A 23,464-nucleotide genomic window follows, 5' to 3' on the forward strand; every position below is an offset into this window, starting at 1 on the left:
TTTAGGATTATAATTCAGTTTCCAAAATAAATAAGCTTCTAAAGATGACTGAATATAACACAATAGTGGACTTGCAATCAGGTAGAATTCAGAGCTGGTAAATAATCCATACCTGCTAAAAACTGGTGTCCTCTGCTACTGCCTCACAAGAAGTGCTCTTATATTTTATCTTAGTATTTTGTGCTTTCAGGTAAAACTAAGTCTGGTACTCCCAGCAAAGATGTGATACATAGAGACGGTAACTTCACATTTCCCTATACCTTACCTGTCCATCATCTGCCTTGTTTTTGGGAAAGTTGAGAATCTGTTTGGTGGCCTGGTCCCATTTAGCGTATGTGTCCTCCCAAGCCTACAACATTAACAAATTGTAAATTTGAGATCTGAAGATATTGTATAAATCAACCAAGAAGTCACCAGGGAAGGGTGATTACAAAAATAACAAAAAGCACATCAGTAGCCCTGAAAATGAATGTAAATTGAATGTTACTTCAATATTTCCTGGCGTAGGATGCTCTATCCTCCTCAACAAAGCCATCACCCTCTTCTGCAAGGTGGAGCGGCCTATGGAATTAAGAACAAAGCCTTCATTTAAAGACTTCTATTTTGGGATCTACAGACAATATAAACAGAAAACAATGACATCTAGATATTCCTAGTAAAGCAGGATCTAAAAAACTACTAAATCACAGTGTGTGCCTATTGTTTAGACCCTGCTTTTGCATTTTGGCTTAGTTTTTGATAAATGATGTCATATTGCGATACAGTACTGTGCAAGAGTCTTGCATCAATTTCATTTCTTGATATTTTACTTCCAAGAAATAAGAGGGTTCTTTTGAGTGGTCCTCAGCAATAGTTCTCCAGGATTTTGTAAGGTCTTTCAATGACTTTCTTTAGACACTGACTGCTTTTTTTGCTGATTTCAGTCCACTTATATCTGAGTGTTTTCACTGGAATGTTTTTCTTTTGTTGTTTGTTTTCTTTTTGTTTGTTAAGCCATATAACACTGACGCATAGAACAACCAAGGATGAAAAAAAGCCACATAACTCAGCAGACAACTTAGCCAAAAACATTTTTCTATTATCTTTAGGCACTTTACTACTTGCAGCCTGTCATAAAATTTGTTCTTTATTTAAAAATAGCAAAGATAACACAGTTTGCTAACTACAAAAACTGAATTTTCACATCACAAAGGTGATTCTCACAGAGATTAAAAATTAGAATGTGTGCAGATTGTTCTTACAAAAATGTAAAGAAACTGAACAAGTGGAGGATAGATGAAGTGGTAGGTCTAAAAAGGTATGCCAAATTACATAAGAACTGAACTCAAAATCAAATGATGATTCTAAATATGAAACTTTTTGGTTTAATATTTATGTGAATCCTATTTGGATGCTTTTCTCGGCTTGAGTGAATTGTCTGACACACACTGGCTGCTGAGGACACACTTTGTATTTTGCTTGATTGAGCATGCATCAAAACGTGTTTTCCGTTTATTTTTTTGTTTGTTTTGGGCATCAAAGCAAAATCATTTACAATTTATTCATGTGAAAAGATTCATTAGATGGCATGAAGCCAAACTGGAGGATTACTTCTAGCTAAGGTACAGGCAACATACTTACCCGTTCCCATCATGTTGCTGACAGATGCCAGTTCACTGAAAGTCATATAGTTGGGCAGGATTGTCTGAACGGGCACCTCGTCAGCAGCACTGCGGATATCAGCTTCCTCACACAGGTGGCGAAAACAAGACATGGCCACCAGAACAGCTTCGGTGTCTGGGCTCCACAAGAACATGTAGAGGCACACCTCTAGCTTTGTCTGTGCCTGCCGACAGATGGGGATGCCACCACCCATGGTGGCACATTCCTGAAAATAGCAAGTAACATCCTGATTATACCCACCTTGTGGGACATCACATCATCACCCTTCCTGGTTCTAAGCCAATGAAACACATCTCGCAAGGACTAGACTGATCACTGGGGCATACACCAGAGTAATGTGCGTAAATAAATGGGGCTGCACCTTGTTTTTGAGCAAAAACTTGTTCCTGCAGATGAGAATCTCCCTCAGCCATTTCAGAACCTCTGTCCCATTAACAATTAGCTGACCGATGAGTTTGCGGCAAATTAGGAAGAGCACCTGTGAACTGAAAAGAAGAACATAAACAAGCGGTCCTGTAAATTTCAATGTTTATAACATCAACTGAGTATGTGCTGCTTTTTTTACACTATAACAACATAAAAGCACCTTTCAGAAATGCACATCTTTCCATTATTTTCCATTAATTCCATTAACAGTATCTGAAACTGTCGACTTCATATATAAATAAGTACTAAATGGTCATTTTTGAGGAAAAGTTCCAACGAACATACTGAGTCCAACCTACTTGTGTACACTCAATTTATTAGTTATACCTGCTGAACTGCTTATTAGCACAAATATCTAATCATCCAATCACATGAAAGCAACTCAATGCATTTAGGGTCATACTGTGACGGATCATCATCATATCTCATTACCTGTAATATTTTCATTTAAGCTGTCCTGACTTAATTCACCAGTTCTAAAAAGATTAAAAGGGGCTATAGAGTCCCAATCAAAAGTTTTAGACCACTTGAAAAATAGCAAAAAAATCATTTGTTGCATGGTTGGATCTGAACAAGATTCCAAGTAGAGCTTCAAAATCCAACAAGAAGAAATGGGAGTGAGACAAAGCATTTTTTGGAGCATGCAATTTATTGCAAACAAGACTTCAACTGAAACAGGCCGTTTTACAAGCTGATGAAAGGTTTAGGACCACACCTCTAAAAAACCCTGTAGACCCCCCAAATCAGAAATCAAAATTCCAAACATGAACTCGGTAATGAATAGCTCCACCGTTATTGTTGATCACTGCAAATTTTGTTGCAGGAATCCTTGATGCAAACATTTACATGAGGTAGGTGGGAACATTTCTCCAAGTGGTGAAGACGGGTGCACGAAGGGAATCTACTGTCTGGAACTGTTGTCCATTTTTGTAAACTTCCCTTGCCAGCTATCCCCAAAGGTTCTCAGTTGCATTGTAGATTGGGGGAACATGCAGGATGGTCCAAAAGAGTGATGGTATTGTCCTGGAAGAAGTCCCTTGTCCTGTGGGCATTGTGTACTGTAGTTGTTACCACACAGACCTGGGCCCTCAGTCATGAGGGATGTTCTCTGCAACATCTGGACATAGCCAGCGGCCGTTTGACGACCCTGTACCTCTTGTGCTGCCCCCTCCACTGTGGTGGGTAGAAAGCAGCTCAGGTGGGATCTGCTTGTCATGCCAGTAACATTGGAAACAATCAGGACCATCGAAGTAAAAAAATTTTCACATCAGAGAATAAAACTTTCTTCCACCTTCCAATGTCCCATGTTTGGTGCTCTCTTGCAAAGTCCAACAGGTCAGTTCTGTGGCGTTTAAGGAGACGTTTTTTGTTTTTGAAGCCCTTCAGTCTTAGATGCCACCTGCTGATTGTGGGGCTGCCTTCAGCACCAGTAACAGCCTTAATTTGGGTTGAGGATCATCCAGTGTCTTGACAGACCCTCTCGCTCAGTGCTGGTGAAATTTTTGGGGGTCTTCCACTTGACTTTTTTGTTCCATAACCATCAGGATTCATTTAAGAAATCCTAAATTACTGTTTTGCTGCGTCCCACCTCAGCAGCGATGGTGTGTTGCGAGAGACCCTGCTTATGCAGTTCAACAACCCGACCACGTTCAAAAAGGGAAAGCTTCTTTGCCTTTGCCATCAGAACCTCATGACAGTGTGACTACTGGACAGAAGATGACAATGAATCCACATTTTTGCAAAACCTTTGATCAGCTGTTTCAGTTTAAGCTTTGCACGCTCAAAAAAATGTTTTGTCTCACTCCCATTTCCTCTTGTTGCATGTTCAAGTTCGACTTGGAACCTTTTTATCATTCAACCATGCAAAATATGATTTTTTTTTGCAATTTTTCAAGTGGTCTCAAACTTTTTATTGGGACTCTACTTTGTTTTATACTCTATGCCCCAGCATAGACTAGACATAATAATGTCCAAGAAGTTCCTGGCTTCAATGTCAAAATATCTTCTAAAACATATTCAGCGGATGGATGTAATATTGTTTGTGTTATGAAATAAAAACAAATTCACTAAAAGGCAAGAAAATGAGTCACAACCCTTTGGGACATTGCTGAGTCTTGATGGGAATGATCAAATTTAAGATCTCTAGCTTCTTCATGAAAGATAAGACTGTTGTACCTAATGTCCCAAAATGTCTCTATGGGGGCATCAGGATTCCACAGCTCTATGTTCTCTGGTTGGTGCAGAACTAACAAAGCCTGGAAATCAAGAGCAAGAGGAAGGAGATTTTAGACTTAAGAGAAAGAACCAGGAAGAGGTAAAGATTAACAATCAAAAATAAAAAGATCAGTTCCTATCTCTATTATAATAACTTGCATAAGAAATTTACCACAATTCCAGAGACCGTGAGACTGTGTAAAATTTAAGACAAACCTCAAGAGATATCATCACTTTGGGTCAGAACTTTCAGAAAAAAGTATTTTTGAAATTGTTCTTTAGCCTTAAGCTGAATAAATAGCTTGAGCTGTGTGATCATATAAGTTCAACTAGCTCTTTCATTGTTTTTTCCTGTTTTATTTGTTTGTGTTTTCCACAGAACATATAAAACACTTTCTTAAATTGAAATAGGAGACAACAGCAATAATCAGTTGTCTCTAGTGAATTCTTGCTCCCACAGATGGATTCCACCTCTACAATCTTTGAATGGAGTTGTAGTTGGAGTCCTTGTTCTGCAGCTCAGCAAATCCCCGCAGCAGAACAAGAGCACCACGGCCAACTACAGTCAACAACTATGAAGTTGGTGTCTGTCTAACAGCAAGACAACAGACTTTAGAGAGAGAGAGCCGAATGGTATTAGGGATAGCAAAGTCCTGCTCAGCCTACCGACTGGCTAATAGCTGGATGTTATTAGTCATGTGAACATTCACATGTGTAAAACTGAAAGGAGTTTTTTCCCTTTTATTCCTGCTTTTCATTTTAAATATCTGTAGGAAGTGCACCGAGCATTGAGCATTGGACTCTGACCTCCATGGCTTCTTGTGAGAGCTGGGTACTGTTGGTTAGCGGCACCAGCTGCACAAGGCCAGTGATGAGCTCTGCTGTGCTGCTCTGCATCTCTGGAGCTTGTTTCACTGGATTCTGATACACAACGACACAAACAAAAATATGAGCATACTTGCAAAATATTGAAGTCGAAAGATATTTTTGTACCAGTTTAAACAAAGAAAAATATCAGTTGTTTCTAGCTGATAAGACAGTCCAACATAAATGTAGAGGGACTCACATGCAACATGAGTTTGGGGTCGGCATGGATGAGTTTAACCAGAGCAAGGAGGAGGCACTTGTAACTTCGAGTGTCCAAATCTGTGGCTTTCTCTTTGAACTTAAGGCTGGTGGTTTTCTTTCCAATAAATGTTAGACTCTGTAGCAGGCAGCAGAGAGAGAGGCAGAGAGAGAGAAAAGACAATATAGCAGTAACTAGTAGCCAAGTGTAATTATATACATGTATAATTATATTGCAGAGTTGACTCTTTATTGTAATAGTACAGTTTGTCTTTTGCCATGTTTAGTTGAGGCATGCTTTCTCTGACCTTCAGACAAGTTTGTTTAAATAAGTAAAACAGTTTACAATATCCTTATGCCTTCTCACCGGAGTCATGCGTAGGGGGGCATGTGTGCCAGTGCCTTGGGTTACACGGTTGAGGGTGTCTGAGAACATGAAGCGAAGCTCTCCAGAGTGGCAGTATACTGCATCAATCTTAGGCCACCAGTCCAGGTGGGACTGAAATAAAACACAGGACAAGAGATGACAAGTAAGTCACAGAACACTTCAAACTGTTGCAGGACCACTGATGTATGAGCCTATGCAAACTTACATTGTTGATTATTCTATGTAACGAGTTGACCAGGACAAAGTGAAAGGTGGAAGGGGATGACGAGGCCAGGCAGACCTATAAGACAAAGAGGAAGCACCCCGAGATTTACAGGAAACTTCTCATGTCATGCACCTTCAAACAAAGGTTAACATGGCATACAAGAAAATGAATATCACTTTTTTCCTGTCTACCTTAAAGTGCTGGTTGTTGTGAGGGTTAATGCGGAAACAGGACACAAAGCAATCCATCATGAGCTCCACATCAGCATTCTGACTGCCCGTTCCCCTCCAGAAGGGTTTGGCTGGGTTGAACAGCAGAGCCTGATGAAACACAGTCACTTGATGTCATTCACAAGCACATTTCTACAAAGACAAACTTCATCACAACGTCCTTATAGATAAATATAATAAAGGGACCAGTTACAGCAGTTACAAATACTGTTATATACAAAACGTATAATATGTATAACATATGTAATAATAATGAATGAAGTAATATCTTTCAAAGCCTTTGGATGTTCTTTAAAGTCCGATCTGCATAATGATTGTTTAAGGATTGTCCTGAAAAACAGTAAAAGCCAACTGACTTGGAGCAAAGGCTGAGAAGGGGAACTGTCCTCAGCATCGCAACAGAGATGAAAATAAGACACACACACAATGCATTAACCTGCCTACTAACACACACACAGACAGCCAATGAAGACCAGCTTACACTCGTAATCATAGTCATATAGTTCATCAGTGTGAAACACGCTTACTAACAAATACCGAGTTCATCCGTTTCAGTGCCACCAATCAGTGATCCGTCAATAAACTTGGTGGTTAATACAAGTGTAAAATGCTTGAAATATGAAGGCACTGATCTTTTATTTGGATCTTTCAAACATGCATTTCTGTTATCATGCTGTCCTGTCAACTTGCAGGGTTAAGATTTGACATGTAAACTAACCGAGTGTCATCATGTCAGGGGAACATAAAATAAAACACCAGTGAACAGAATGTTGCAGATGGTTAAATGTGACTCAGATCCACCGCTGTATGCATGTGAGTGGAGACTCAAACAAACTGCTGTTATTCCTGCTTCTGATGAACTGGTATAAAAACTGCAGGTAGTACATCTATGCCTACATAAGCCTTTTTTTGTGGCTGCCGTCAGCAGCAGTCGGGGTATGCAATTTGTATTCTATGTGTTGGTATGAAAACAAGATGTTTATTTGTGACAGATCTGTCGAGTTTATGTTAGTCATGTGCAATACAGAATGTGTTGACATTTTGTAAAGGTTAAATTAAGAACTGTAAAAGGTCAAATTGTGAATGTCTTTTTTATGTTGAATAACATGCTTTATTGTTTATTCTCTATGAAAATTGATTATTTTATGTTGTTTTGTACAGTTCTCAACGCATCATTGGTGGCACCTGTGTCCACTAAATGCCAGAAGAAATCAAGAATGCCATGTGTCCGTTATTCAGCTTGGAGGGAGTTACAGTGAGAACTCAGTACGCTCGACATGAGGCGAGGAGACGAGGCGCTGTGCCTGCTGTCCACTGAGCAGCAAAGAAATCTGAATATTCATCACACTCTAAAATCAGACAGATAAGACTGTGCATACGCCAGTAACCTGAGCAGCAAGCAGTTTGAACTTTTACATGGATGCTCAGACAAGTGACACGTTTAAAACAAGTTAAATATTAGGAAGAGGATCAACTTTGTTAAATACTTTGAAGGGCAACCGCAAGAACTAAAACTTGAAGTAATCTGGTGCTCTGCACATTTTTTCTAAGATCAAGGTTTTGTCCATTTAAGATTTTGATAGGTGAAGTCATTTTACATATTTATGTTATTTGGATGCTAGAAGTGTTAAAGTCTCACAACAAAAATACAGAGTGGATAAATTACATTTATTAGAAACAGGAAAGATTAACTAATTCTTCTAGACATCGACTCAAAGCTGTATGAGAGCAAATAGATGCGACTAGTCTCATGACTTGGCAAAACATAATCGCTTAAACTCTACGCGCGAATCTGATATTTTTGGAGGGTTTTCCTTTGTATTATTACTGATATTTTTCGCTGAGAATGTCTGATTAAAAATAACCAAATAGACTGAAATGTGATGGAAAATATGTACTTTACCTCATCAAACCACTATGTACTATTGATATGTAATTATAACTTTATTGTACAAAGAAGGAGTGAATGAAGACAGGAAAACAACTGACTGTAAACTTTGCTCAAGGGCATGACACACTTCATTATCTAGCTGGTGCCTACATGATGGTGAGAATTTCCCTCCCAACCACTGAATAGACAAAGACTGTATCCAGACAATGGCTATAAAGAAGCTGCTATAATTTTGCCTTTTGGTCAATGCTGGTACAAATTCTGTATATTGATCCTTTTGCAAAGTTTTGAACTTTCTTTCAATAAATCTCAGAAAATCAGTTTGGTTTCGATGCTCAAACTATTTTTCCCAAAATATGTACACCCATTTAGAAACATATTTGAGTGATAACTTATGTCCAGTATGTAGGCACGATGTGTGCGTTCATCTTTGATGTGTAAAGATTCATTACTATTCGCTATGTAATAATAAACAGTATTAACACAACCTAAGATTGAACAAACAGGAGGAATGCTTTTCAGAAAGTGGTCAGACCTTGAGATCCATGACAATGGACTGGACCAGGAGGAAAATGGTGGAATGATCTTCCCAGTTGATGTAAGTAGAGGCTTTACAAAGTTTGACACAGGCAATGGCAGCACTCTCCATCAGCTGTTTGCTTCCACCTTGCCCTGCTAAAGCTTTCCGTAAACTGTCCAGAAAAAGTTTCTGCAGATACAAAATGACAGAAAAGTGTGTGTGTAATTAAAATGTGACTGGAATCAAACTCTGTTTTATCTCTGTGTGTTCTTCTGTCACACCTTGTTAGCCTTGCTTTCTTCCACTGTGTCTTTGGAGATTGTGTGTGTAATCTCTGGACAGAGTATGAGGAGGATTATCTGCAGTGGCCACACTGCTGCCTTCCTCTTGGTACTCTCTGCAAAACTGTCCACCAGGTCAAACAACTTCTCTGCAGCTTCTGTACAAAGACATAAATACACACATTTAATGCCAGGAACATTGCCAGTCAATTTTTTTTAAGCCACTATCATGTATGTTAAATTTGAAATAAAACATGTACAGCTGACAATATTTTTCATTACTTATATATTCTAGAGCAGCGGTCTCCAACCTTTTTTGCGCCACGGACCAGTTTATGCCCGACAATATTTTCATGGACCGGCCTTTAAGGTGTCGATGATTAATTACAACAAAATAAAACTAGTACCGGTACCGAAAAAAAGAAAATTTATTCATAACACACGTGAAAAGACCCAGGAAAACCGAGTTAACGATAAAAACGATAACAAAATAACGCTGAAAACCGATAAAAACCCTGAAAACTATACATTTCACACCTGAGCCTCAACTCTCGCGGCCCGGTACCAAACGACTCACGGACCGGGACCGGTCCGAGGCCCGGGGGTTGGGGACCGCTGATGTAGAACATTAGAAAAACATCTAGAAAATTAAAAGAATCTTTTGATGGCTATTGAACTACTCTTCAACTACTTCTACTACTTACAAAGGGACCTGTCATCTTTTACTGCTGTTACTGTTTCCATTCAACCATCAGCTGAACCAGCAGTAGTAGTGATGTCACTTGTAGAATGCCATTCAAAAACTTTTATTGTTCTTACTGATTATTTTAAACATATATCGCTGGAGAGAATAGACCATTTCTACAGTACATCAAATGTGCCATCAGTATATTCAAACACTGCCAATGCATACAGTACCACTGCACACGCTCTGTACCACTTACTAAGCAGGCATGGAAGCTTTTTCTCTAACAGACTAAATCAGCTCAGCTGCTACAAGATAGCTGTTTGATATTGTCTGTGTGTGTGTTTCATTATTACTATTACTAAAAACAGTTGTAATAATACACAATCATATCAACCGTTCTAACAAAATAACTTCCCAGATATGGGGGTAATTATTTCTTCTCCATCATCTTATATATTAATATTATATTTAACTCTTTTCATACCTGCCATATCTGACTGTGGTCGCTGGTACAGCATGGTGAACTCATCTGGGTAACACTCCACCCAGTTCCAAAATGCCTGAAAAAAAGAAAAAGACGTGTCACATTTGCATTATTCACTGATATCATGCTTAAAATTATTTTGCACTTTTACAAAGAGAAAAAATTACCTTCTCTAAACTGCTGATGACTGCAAGCTGGGCAGGCTTCTTTAGAGCTCTGAACTTCATTACAGTTTCTAAGAGAAGAAAGCCAAACAGAATTTTTTCTTTAACATCTCTATTTCATAATTTCTCAATAAAAAACTAATTTTATTCTTCTAATAATTCCGTAGTCTGTTTACAAATAGTATAGCCCCAAATGTAAACCTGTAAGTGCATTAGAAACGAACCTTGTAACAGCCTCTTCAGCTTAGAGCAGTCCACATTGATGTACTGCATGAGCTCTATGTCATGAACATCAACGTTATCCTCTGAGCAGACGGTCAGCTCTTGAAGCCTGAAAAGACAAGGAGTGAATTCTGCTGTTCAGCAGTTACAAACAACAAGGCATAAAGAAAAGAGAGCTTAAAACATTAATCTGGAAATCAGAGGTACTCTCTGCTGACCAAATAACTGAATATTCATTATTCATACTACAGCATAACCCTATAATATTATAGGAATGGACCCTATGCCAGTAAAACTCAATTTGATATAATAATCATATTAAAAAAGAACTATAAAAATGTCATGAGTTATCAACTATATTCAGCAAATGTGTGATACATGACACATATCCCATAATTTGTAAATGCTCCACGTCTTGAAATAAATCAAGACTCGGATAAATCCAGACTAGTTTACCCTGCCCAGGATAAGGTTACCAGCCCCCCACCCTGAACCCACGTCTTAGGAGGGCGCTTGAAGGAGAGACCTGGTGGCCGGGCCCAAGTCTCAGGAGGAAACATCAAGAGCAGACCCTGAAGAGTCAAAGACGGAGGTCCTGCCAATCTGAATCTTGGCTAAAGTATAGTTCAAGGACCTCCACAACCCCACTGACACATCTTCCATAGAGGAAGCAGAGTTAAGAACGAGGCGGACAATTGACTTGGGGGTAAGGTTATTGAGGTAGTTGAACAATTCTCTGGTGGCAGGACCTCTAGAGTGGATGAGATTCACCCCAAGTTTCTCGAAGCCACGGTTGTCTTGGCTGACACACCTCTGCAGCTGCACCCCTGGATAGGCATTCAGTCCGATCTTTAAGATGGGGATGGGGGTGTGTGTTCCAAATATAGAGGGATAACACTCCTCAGCTTTTGGGCAGACCTATGGCAGGGTACTGGAAACGAGAGTTCATCCATTTATTGAACCTGGGATTCAGGAGGGACAATGAGGTTTCTGTCCTGGTGGTGGAACGCTAGATCAGCTCTTTATCCTCACAAGGATATTCAAGGGGGTGTGGAAGATTGAACGCAACCAGTCTACATGTGTTTTGTGGAGTTGGAGAAAGCATTCAACTGCAACCTTCGGGGTATCCTATGGGGGGTGTTTTGGGAATATGAGGGATAGCCATAGCCAGGTGATAAAAGGCCTCAGAATTTAATCTTTGCTTTTTGCAGATGATGTAGTTCTGTTGGTTTCATGTGCTCCAGTTTGGACTGGAGCGGTTCACAGCAAAGTTTGTAACAGTAGGAATGATATCTAGCACCTCCAAATTTGAGGCCATGGTCCTATGCCACTAAATGGTAGTGTGTCGACTCCACAGGATGAAATAAGATGCACCTGAGATCAATTTTGAATGTCATGGCAAGGGCTGTGATTAGTTATGCACAAGTTAGATTTTTGTTTTTTATTTTTAATACTTGTGCAAGAATTTCAAGCAAACATTTTTCACGTTGTTATCATGGAGTACTGTGCGTAAAATTGGGAGGTGAAAAATGACTTTATTCCATTTTGGAGAAAGTTTTTAACATGACATGAATGTGCAACAAGTGCTTTGAATACTTTCTGAATAAAGTATGCATGCACTACATTAAACCATTAGAAAGACAAAAGACACAGCAGAGAAAGCTTTCAACTCACTAAACTTTCAATCTGGTTCCAACCAAACACCAAGACACACTTAGATGATGCCCTTATGTGTACTGACTTAGAAATCATCTTAATAAATAATGAAAGTCACAGACCTCCACTGCACTATAATCCAGTACATCTTGACTTGAGAACATATACCAATAGGTCTGTATATAGTGTAAGTTTGCTTAGCCAAGGAGACTCACAAGTAAGTTTTTTCTGAGGTACCAGCCAGAAAAAAAAAATGGATTCAGTTTAAAATGCTAACCACACAAAGGATGTTTGTACATTTAAGACACAACACCCTAAACAGTGAATGAAAACAAACCCAATGCAATTTCCTATACACCAAGAAATATGTTCAACACTCACCCACAAAAACAATACAAAATGCCATTAACCAGTAAATTCATTCCACAAGGAGTCTATAACATCAGTAATAAGGAGTTGCTTGAGTTCACTCACAAAAGTGAAGACAAAAAACCAGAGTGGATTCCATATTAGATCTTCAGTTCATTCTTTGTTACTAAAAAAAGTTGCACAATCAAAACTCTACCTCAGGTTCTCCAATCCCCATGAAGCAAAACAAGGAAATGAGCCCAGCACATTCAATCAAAGTATCCTGAAGCTTTCATTCGTTTACTGTATTTCACACCCAAATAAGCTGCCACTGAGACCAACTAGGTTTAAACAGCTGGTCTGACTTACTGCACCAGAGTCAGTCTGGGTCATACTTCTGGCGATTCAGCATTTTATTTCAGTGGAGTGGCCCAAAAGAAGGCTAGCCCTACCGTGGATTTACTGGATATCGTGGATAAATGATGCAGAGTTTCAGCTGGAGGTTAATCTGACTGCTTCCTTTCTGGCGTCTTCCATCGCGAGTCCTGGCCCATAAAAAAGGAACATCTGTGTACAGTATAGTATACAGGAATATCTGTGTATGGCCTGGTAGTCCACAAGTCAAACTGGGACATTCCCCCTAGCGCGGCTGAGCATGACCAAGCTAAGATCATGTGTGACTTAAGAGATACAGACAGACAAACTGGTGACGGCTAACCATCGGGACATGGTAGTGGTGGACAAGCAGAAGAAGACGGCTGTAGCGACAGATAGCGACATTAGAGGAAAGGAAAACAAATAGCTCAAGAAATACCAAGGCCTGACAGAAGAGCTCAGAGAGACTTTTGGTCTCATCTGATCACACTATGTTCTCTCAGTATTTCACAAGCTTGTCTAAATGTTGTTCAAGAAAATTCTAAATGCGCTTCAACATTCTTTTTCTACAGCAATGGAGTCTTGCGTGGTGAGTGTGCATACAGGCCCTAGCGGTTGAGTGCATTACTTATTGTGTTCTTTGAGTGAGTAGGTTTGATATCTGTGTAACCAACTGTATCAAATATTTTCCTGTTAGATACTCCCTGCAACATTCTGCATACCCTTCTGTTTGTTGCTTGGTTTGTGGAGGCACTGATTTTTCTGGCTTATACCAAGCCAATATATATTACTTGTAGATGATTTATTTATCGACCGTCTTTCATAAAACATGGTTCTGATTGCATATTATTACTGTGTGTCGTGGTCATGTGGCTTTTGACAGGTGACATAAGATGGCACCGCTCTGTATTTCATTGTACAATGAAGAGTACATGTGCTCAAAACATGATACACTAGATGGAATAACTAAGGAAATTTGAGGTTGAAAAGAACAAAGTTAATTCTTTTCCATGTTCATGTTTTTTTGGCCCTGGAGGAAGTGCGTGGCTTTTTTTCCCCCTGTTGTTGTCTTAGATTTATTTACCTTTAATTAAACCTCTCTGATAAGGATGAATAACAAATGGTATGATTTTATATAGTTCAGATGCAAAAGCTAAGAACTCAATAATTAGATTGCTGGGTGGGTTTAGTTTCACAAGCAGTGTGATGAAAGCTTGATTTATACTTGGTGGGATTCTCTAGGTGGTTTTAAAATCTAAAATTATTGTAATAAAATAAATAGCACTGTAGGTTCTATAACTTTCTGTAGTCCCGAATGGATGTCTACATGTTGAAAACAACAAGCACGATAAGTCCGGTTTTACGATAAAATCTAAATTTGGTATGACTACCTTTGTACTTCAATACAGCAAGAACAGCCTGAACTCTCTTGTTATTTATTTCTTTATTTATTTAGTCTTTAGGAATAGTTCCACAGGCTTTTTGAAGGATGTTACAAAGCTCTTCTTTGGGGTTTGGGCTTTGGCGAGGCCAAACACTGATAGTTTTCCACTGTGCAATAATAGAGAGGCAAAAATAATTAATGGACCTAAATATAGCCTAGAGACTTACTGGACAAGATTCCCCAAAAAATTCTTTATTGTTGGCACGTTTATTGCCTGAAGCCCCAAGTCAGGGGATTACTAAGGATAATAATACAGGGTGCATTAAAAAGAATCATCTGGTTTCAAAGGCTTTATATTTTAAAGTAGTTCGCCTTGTAATCGGAAGGTTGCCGGTTCGAGACCCGGCTCGGACAGTCTCAGTCGTTGTGTCCTTGGGCAAGACACTTCACCCGTTGCCTACTGGTGGTGGTCAGAGGGCCGGTGGCGCCAGTGTCCGGCAGCCTCGCCTCTGTCAGTGCCATCACCAGTGTGTGAATGGGTGGATGACTGGTTGTGTAAAGCGCTTTGGGGTCCTTAGGGACTAGTAAAGCGCTATACAAATGCAGGCCATTTACCAATGTCCACAAGTGCTCAATGTGTCCCTCTCTGGACCCATGCTATACAGTGGGGCAAAAAAGTATTTAGTCAGCCACCGATTGTGCAAGTTCCCCCACCTCCCACTTAAAATGATGACAGAGGTCAGTAATTTGCACCAGAGGTACACTTCAACTGTGAGAGACAGAATGTGAAAAAAAAATCCATGAATCCACATGGTAGGATTTGTAAAGAATTTATTCGTAAATCAGGGTGGAAAATAAGTATTTGGTCAATAACAAAAATACAACTCAATACTTTGTAACATAACCTTTGTTGGCAATAACAGAGGTCAAACGTTTACTATAGGTCTTTACCAGGTTTGCACACACAGTAGCTGGTATTTTGGCCCATTCCTCCATGCAGATCTTCTCGAGAGCAGTGATGTTTTGGGGCTGTCGCCGAGCAACACGGACTTTCAACTCCCGCCACAGATTTTCTATGGGGTTGAGGTCTGGAGACTGGCTAGGCCACTCCAGGACTTTCAAATGCTTCTTACGGAGCCACTCCTTTGTTGCCCGGGCGGTGTGTTTTGGATCATTGTCATGTTGGAAGACCCAGCCTCGTTTCATCTTCAAAGTTCTCACTGATGGAAGGAGGTTTTGGCTCAAAATCCCACGATACATGGCCCCATTCATTCTGTCCTTAACACGGATCAGTCGTCCTGTCCCCTTGGCAGAAAAACAGCCCCATAGCATGATGTTTCCACCCCCATGCTTCACAGTAGGTATGGTGTTCTTGGGATGCAACTCAGTATTCTTCTTCCTCCAAACACGACGAGTTGAGTTCTACTTTGGTTTCATCTGACCACATGACATTCTCCCAATCCTCTGCTGTATCATCCATGTGCTCTCTGGCAAACTTCAGACGGGCCTGGACATGCACTGGCTTCAGCAGCGGAACACGTCTGGCACTGCGGGATTTGATTCCCTGCCGTTGTAGTGTGTTACTGATGGTGACCTTTGTTACTTTGGTCCCAGCTCTCTGCAGGTCATTCACCAGGTCCCCCCGTGTGGTTCTGGGATCTTTGCTCACCGTTCTCATGATCATTTTGACCCCACGGGATGAGATCTTGCGTGGAGCCCCAGATCGAGGGAGATTATCGGTGGTCTTGTATGTCTTCCATTTTCTGATGATTGCTCCCACAGTTGATTTTTTCACACCAAGCTGCTTGCCTATTGTAGATTCACTCTTCCCAGTCTGGTGCAGGTCTACAATACTTTTCCTGGTGTCCTTCGAAAGCTCTTTGGTCTTGGCCATGGCGGAGTTTGGAGTCTGACTGTTTGAGGCTGTGGACAGGTGTCTTTTATACAGATGATGAGTTCAAACAGGTGCCATTCATACAGGTAACGAGTGGGGGACAGAAAAGCTTCTTACAGGAGACGTTACAGGTCTGTGAGAGCCAGAGATTTTCCTTGTTTGAGGTGACCAAATACTTATTTTCCACCCTGATTTACGAATAAATTCTTTACAAATCCTACCATGTGAATTCATGGATTTTTTTTTCACATTCTGTCTCTCACAGTTGAAGTGTACCTCTGGTGCAAATTACTGACCTCTGTCATCATTTTAAGTGGGGGAACTTGCACAATCGGTGGCTGATTAAATACTTTTTTGCCCCACTGTATGTTTAAAGTATTTGTTGAGTCAAGTCAGAGAAGAGCCAAGGGCTCAGAGATGAGCTTGAGAAGATGTGGAGGGTGAAGTTAACAGTGGTCACATTAGTAATCGGAGCCCTAGGTGTCCGTCCCTGGTACTTCATTTACATCATCTACTAAATCTTCCAAGTGTACTTCACGTAGTCTTGGTAACCGGCTACAGAGGATCCATGTTTCAAGTTTCGCCATGATCTTATCTTTTAGTTCAGTTCTTCAATCGCCCCCTACAGCTGTAGCATGAGTGTTGTACCTTGTGAATCTCTAGCCATGAGAGCAATCCTTTCTTCCAAATGTTAGAAAACAGAGCTACTAGTTGTTTCGCCGTTAATGTGGATGCTGGGTATCGAAGACTCCATAAGGCCCTCATCCTATTCATGTAACCCCTTCCGCAGGGGTTACTTGCATAGTAGCATTCAAATAGCGCTCTATTTTCGTCACTTGCCTACCGATGCCGTCTGGTTCCAGTAGCCCACTTCTAATCAGCATGCCCTGGTTCCTCGACACCTGATGCGGACCTTGTTAATCCAGGCGACTTCCGAGCCGGTATGGCTTCACATTTATCTCTGTCACTCATGTCTGCGGTAGGCTTGGTTAGCATGAGGGGTCTAGCCGTGTGTGTGTGTGTGTGTGTGTGCGTGTGCGTGTGTAGACACATTTTGCAATGACGCTTAAAACTGATCTCAGGTGCATTGTTTTCATTGATCATCTGTCAGATGCAATCAGATCAGATCATCTGCAACTTGATTGCAATCCACCTGGCATAAAGGTATAAATTCAGGCAACTGGACTTGGATTTAGAAAGACACGCCTGTGTATATAAAGTTCCCATTGATGACAGTGTATGTGAGAGCACTAGCCAATCCATGATGTCAATCCATCCAATCCATGTCAAGCCTTCCAATCCATGATTATTCTGTTATGCAATATTATTTTTAATATGTCTACAAGAATTTCAAGGAATCTTTTTCACTTTGTCACAGGGCATTGTGTGTAAAATTTTGGAGAAAGTGCTGTGAATACTTGCACCGTATATATTGCTTAATTTTTTTATTAGACCTTCAAACAGTTTAGAAATCTGTCAAAGACACATTTGAAACTAATAATTATCTAATTCACTTAACTAAATTCACCCTTTTTTTAAAAAAAAATAAAAATTTAAGTAGGCACATTGGACTTCTTTGAGAAGTTAGAAATTCATTCAATTCATTAAAAGATTTGATATATTTTTTTCAACCTCAAACCCTCTAGGCCACTGGTCTATTTCTTTTCATTTTATATATTTACACAACAAATGACAGACTTAGGTGAATGTGCTACCTGGTCGAAATGCGGCTAAAAACAGCGCTGAAGTTGTTGGAGCTCAGAGAGAAGAGGACAGCCGAAGCTGAGGCTCGTAGCTCAGCAGCATGCTGGTGCTGGTGCCCCTCACGATACGTGTGAATGAAATGGCAGATCTCTGGCAGCAGCTGTTTGACCAGCATAGTTTCATCCAGACGCAAGCAGTCCTTGGATTGCTGAGAAGGGAAAACAAAGAGGAGGGCAATCAACAAAAGGGCTACATGATGTTTCAATGATGTGAAATGGCATTTTGATTGGGAAGCTATTTGAAATTACAAACACAGCCCTAGCACAAACTACTGAGAAGTACCAGGCTTCAGTCATTTTTGTGAAAGCCAAAGGTAAACCAATCCCAGGGTCATGGGGAGCAAGATTCATGAAAGAGAAGTGTACTTAGGGGTTTGTGTCTGCATGAGGGGAAACAGCAACAGAGACACTGAATAATTTCTGAGTTACACTACATAATAGTAGTAGAAATGGTAGTGATGGTGAAGCCTAAATTTGACGGACAACAACTTGCCACTATACCCCAGATATTCAATGTGTCTGTTACAGTTTCTACTCACACAAAGTCAAATCAAATCTTTGATGTTCTTGCACTATATACTATTACAACTAGAGCTGGGCGATATGAGATTTTTTCATATCACGATATGTTTTTTTCATTTCAGGCGATAACGATATCTATCACGATATAAGCCAAATAACTATATTTGTAAGATTTAAATGTGCCGTTGCTCACAAGTAAAATGTGAAATAATCAGCAGCTTGTTTTTATTTAAATATTTATTTCCCATAATAAGTTCAACAGGGTAGATGTACTTAAGGAACATGAGACTTTTTCAGATAAATAAAGGCAAATATTGCAAACTACACAAAAGGCAGCCGCTAAAGCGTTTAAGTTTCAAAACAGAACAAACGAAACAGACTAAATTGTCAATTCCACTTAGAAACAAAATATTAATTCTAAAAATAAATCTTAGTTTGTTTTACAGAAGAACAGACAAAATTGACTAACTTTTGTCAATATCAAATAAACTGAGAACTAAAAGGAAATTCTCAATCTCTCCTTGTTGTATAGCTTAGCTTTTCAAACAGTTTTAACAGTTACTTTAGTCTGACAAAAGCCGAATGACGAATTAGCGCTTCCAGTCAGAGACTGAGGCTACGTCCACGCGTACACGGGTATTTTTGAAAACGGAGATTTTCCGTTTTCGTTTTAAAAAATAATCCCGTCCACACATAAAGGCAGAAATGAAGGAAAACGCTGCTATGAACATGCCAAAGCAGCAGGTGGCGCTAGATTCCTAACCGTGCAGAAATGTTGGCCAATCAGAAGTCTAGAAGCCTCGGTGGGAAAAAGTAAACAAAGCTGGGGCATAGAAGCAGAACCGAGTCGTATGTGTGGAGGGACAGTAACTGTGTGTATATGTAAGCATTTAAACACTGCAGAGAGTAGAATTAACAGTAACAGTATTGTAGAAATTCATTTCACCGAAACAATAACGTGGCGCACAGTGTGACGCATGCACCAGTTTATTGTATTTCCAGACTTGCTTTCGGCACGCTACTCTGTTTTTTGTCAGACTTGAAATAGCCGAAATACCTTCACACTACGGAACTTCTATGGCTCTTCCGTTCGACAATCTCTCCGGCATTGGAACCATCATCTGTTTTCTCTTCGGTCACGCTCGGTTGATTTTTCTAGTCGGCACACTCATTTCCTCCATTACGCGCTGGCTCCATTACCCGCTGGCTGCTTCCCAAACAAACACACGTGCGGCTTGGCACTTGTGCTGTACGTAACAAGTCACGCGACGCGACGTGACGCTGCGGCTGTGATTGGTTCGGCTCTGCGCTACTTAATTTGGATTGGCTGACCTTTTTTTTTTTTTTTTTTTTTGAGGACAAGAGCGGCTAGGTCTATCGCGATAGCTTAATTTCTCTATCGAGTAAAAGTTATATCGCGATACATATCGTTATTGTTCTATCGCCCAGCTCTAATTACAACCATTTGCCCCCTTCCTGATTTCTTAGTTTGTCATATATTTCTCACATGTTTCAGGTCATCAAACAAAGTCTAATACTAGATAAAGATAAGCCAAGTAAATACAAAAAGCTCCTAAAGGATTTAATTTATTAAGGCAAAAAAAGTGCCCCAAACCTACATGGCCCTCGAATGTTGGCACTCTTAGCACCAAGAACTCCTAAAGAAATTGGTTGAAAAGTTTGACCCAATGTCTTGGTGTCATTGTGCTTCAGAGGGGTTTGTAGTTAACAACCTATGGTCTAGATTTAACACATAAGCACAAATCTCCTGTTAGATGGTAAGAAATTGATTTTCCTGTACTGACAAAGTCTGTAACTAGACTTATTACTCGAGCTTCTCCTTTGTTCTACAGCCAAATATTGCTGCAAGAGTCTAACAAGTGAATAGAGTATTCCAGTGATACAAAGTTATCCAGTGAACATCTTGACTTAAACAAACTAAACACATATTGCATTGGGGTGTAGTGGTTACAATATATTAAAATATATTAAAAGAACAACATTCATCTCTGAGATGAAGCCTAGTAGAGTAGAAGAAGTTATAAAATGATATTGAATGGAAGTGAATGTACTTCAAATTTTTACTGAAGCAGAGTATATATCAACTGAGTTAACTTCTACCAATTCCACCGGTAATTTTAATAAAATATATTTAATGTGTTAAAATGAATGTAAGCTCTATTATATCTATATTATACAGTCAAAGTGAAATAAAGCAAGTCTCATGAACTACATTATCTACATTTTGCTGAACAAAGCTGCTGGTGTCACGGCTGCTATGCAGCAGGAGTGGCACTTCATAGGTTAGACTGTCTCATTTAATTGGCCCTCAAGATCACAAGCGTTACACTGTATTATAGTGCCATCTACTGACAAATTACGGAAAGAAAATTTCACTGTCAAGTCAATGTTGCCTTAGTTAGATATGGTCTTCAATAAGATGAGGTCACTTAGACATAACTAAGTTTGCTCAAGTGAATTTTTTTTCCCTGACAGAACAAAACCATATTGTGAGAGGGTAAAGCTCACCCCAGCCAGGCACTTCTTCAGGGTATCTAGAATGATGAGCTGAGAGAGGTAGAGGTTCTTCTCAGATGCTTCTCCAAATATCCGCTGTGAAGACAGGCACAGACATAACATCACTGAATTAGATCTTAAATCTTAGGGTGTTTTCATACCTATGCTTTTTAGTCTGCTTAAATCAAATTTTCATTCTTTTTTCTGCTGTTGTGAACTTAATTTTCGCAGATGTGAACACAGTAAATTCACTTAGGCGTAAGGCAAAAACAACCACACTGGGACCCTTTGGGGTGATCTCAGTCCAGTTCTGAACTCCAGAGTAATTACTTTATGGTGGTACGCCATAAAGTAATTACTCTAATGCAGACTTCTCCCACAACTCCACCCCGTGCTTCCTGCAGAAGTTCTGACAACTCTGCAATATTAGGCCTCATCACTGATGGGGACAACAGGGAGTACAGAGAACTGACCCAAGATTTTGTGGACTGGTGCCAGCAGAAATACCTCCAGATCAACACTAGAAAAACCAAGGAGCTGGTGGTAGACTTCCACAGGCACAGGTTGGGAGATTCTGACAGCACTGAGCAGCTCCTTCAGTGGCAGGCTGCTGCACCCACGATGTGGGACGGCGAGATTTCGCATGTCTCTCCTTCCTACTGCTGTCAGACTCTACAGCATGGTCTCTGCAGATGACCACACATGTGCAGACAGACACACATCCTGTACACAACTGTAACTGTCTCCCTGATGTGCAATATTACCAAAAGCAATTTACCTACTATAACAGAGCACTTTATTCTATTTTATAATAGTATTTTATTCTTGAGGAATAGTATGTTATTCTATTTTATCTTATCATATTCTTTTGTGTTTTTCTTAAGTTTTACTGCTCTTAAACTTGTACTTTCTGCCATGACCAAAAGATTTCCCATGTGTGGGACTAATAAAGGTTTATCTTATCTTATGTGACAGAATCCCATAGAGCAGAGTGCATGAACTTTAGTAACTAGCCTTAAACTCAATCAAGGGTTAATCTGAGAAGCAACAAGGTTCAAATTCAAATTCAAATTTTATTTGTCACATACACAGTCATACACAGCACGATATGCAGTGAAATGCTTACACAACTGCTCGTGACCTAAAGAAAAATGAAAAGGCTATGAATAAGATAGGAAATAAATATGAAAAGGGTACATTTAACTAGGAAGGAATAAAATAAAATAAAAATATAAAAATTAAAGTTAAAAATGAAATAACTGTGTGGCTCCAGCAGATCCCGGGAATAACATCGGAGCTCTCTGTCCAGAAGGCTACTCCATTTTACTCTAGTTATGCAAATTGGAATGGTCAAGCAGAAAATGTTCTAAAAATTGCTGAAGAGATGGAAAGACCCAAATAAAACATCTTAAAAATTAACAATGCATTCAGACACGGTCAAGACAACCTTTAAGATTAACCTTAAAGTAGAGAGGTGATTTAACTTGTTGTTCCTAGAGTATTTAAAAGTAGAATGGGAGGCAGAGCCTTCAGTTTTCAGGCCCATCTTCTGTGGAACCAGCTTCCAGTTTGGATTCGGGAGACAGACACTATCTCTAATTTTAAGATTAGGCTTCAAACTTTCCTTTTTGCTAAAGCATATAGTTAGGGCTGGACCAGGTGACCCTGAATCCTCCCTTAGTTATGCTGCAATAGACGTAGGCTGCCGGGGGATTCCCATGATGCATTGAGTTTTTCCTTTCCAGTCACCTTTCTCACTCACTATGTATTAATAGACCTCTCTGCATTGAATCATATCTGTTATTAACCTCTGTCTCTCTTCCACAGCATGTCTTCTATCCTGTCTTCCTTCTCTCACCCCAACCGGTCACAGCAGATGGCCGCCCCTCCCTGAGCCTGGTTCTGCCGGAGGTTTCTTCCTGTTAAAAGGGAGTTTTTCCTTCCCACTGTCACCAAAGTGCTCATAGGGGGTCATATGATTGTTGGGTTTTTCTCTGTATCTATGAAGCGCCTTGAGGTGACTTTTGTTGTGATTTGGCGCTATATAAATAAAATTGAATTGAATTGAATTGAAGTGACTGTAAACAGTGTGCGGGCAGACAGGCTGAGTATTTCAGAAATCGGTGATCTACCAAGATTTTCGAACACAACTATCTAAAAGATCCTTAAATTGCTGTTGCCTCACAACAAGAAGGTCCTGAGTTAAAGTCCAGCACCTATAACTTGGAGGGAAGAAAAACAACACTAAAACTAAAAATCAGTTAAAGGGGATCACACGCGGGCTCTCCCTGACTGCAACAGTGACGAGGACATACTGTCCACCTTACTGTCTGTTTCTCATAAATGAGGACTGTATGGAGGAGAGGCTGTTTGAGCCAGGTGACAGGTGATTCACCGGACTGACAGAAACCGAATTTCCCGAATTTCCCTCCTTGGCCGAGTGTACATCCACATCACACCACAAACATAAAGTTTCTTTCCAAAGCACGATTGGGAATCCCATCAGCATGTCTGCAGGGAAAAGTAGGCCAATGTGTATGAAGAGGGGGTAAAAAGAAAAAGAAA

The 23,464-nt window shown here is 40.0% G+C and overlaps 1 protein-coding gene across 4 annotated transcripts in view; it reads right to left on the reverse strand.

Annotated features, from left to right (window-relative positions):
* Positions 1-23,464, reverse strand: part of nf1a (neurofibromin 1a) — a 132,725-nt gene that overhangs the window by 91,600 nt on the left and 17,661 nt on the right. For all 4 annotated transcript variants that reach the window (XM_026191696.1, XM_026191695.1, XM_026191697.1 and 1 more), the window contains exons 3-19: positions 20,912-20,995; positions 17,813-18,009; positions 10,443-10,549; positions 10,222-10,289; positions 10,055-10,130; positions 8,883-9,040; positions 8,617-8,790; positions 6,152-6,280; positions 5,961-6,035; positions 5,735-5,866; positions 5,369-5,506; positions 5,110-5,223; positions 4,264-4,343; positions 2,024-2,147; positions 1,621-1,867; positions 488-561; positions 266-349 (exon numbers count right to left, since the gene is read on the reverse strand). In XM_026191696.1, the coding sequence (XP_026047481.1) occupies positions 266-349; positions 488-561; positions 1,621-1,867; positions 2,024-2,147; positions 4,264-4,343; positions 5,110-5,223; positions 5,369-5,506; positions 5,735-5,866; positions 5,961-6,035; positions 6,152-6,280; positions 8,617-8,790; positions 8,883-9,040; positions 10,055-10,130; positions 10,222-10,289; positions 10,443-10,549; positions 17,813-18,009; positions 20,912-20,995 (2,061 nt within the window). The remainder of the gene's footprint in view (positions 1-265; positions 350-487; positions 562-1,620; positions 1,868-2,023; positions 2,148-4,263; positions 4,344-5,109; positions 5,224-5,368; positions 5,507-5,734; positions 5,867-5,960; positions 6,036-6,151; positions 6,281-8,616; positions 8,791-8,882; positions 9,041-10,054; positions 10,131-10,221; positions 10,290-10,442; positions 10,550-17,812; positions 18,010-20,911; positions 20,996-23,464) is intronic.

This window comes from Astatotilapia calliptera, chromosome 14 (genome assembly GCF_900246225.1).
Source record: "Astatotilapia calliptera chromosome 14, fAstCal1.2, whole genome shotgun sequence".
In the NCBI taxonomy this organism is placed as follows: domain Eukaryota; kingdom Metazoa; phylum Chordata; class Actinopteri; order Cichliformes; family Cichlidae; genus Astatotilapia; species Astatotilapia calliptera.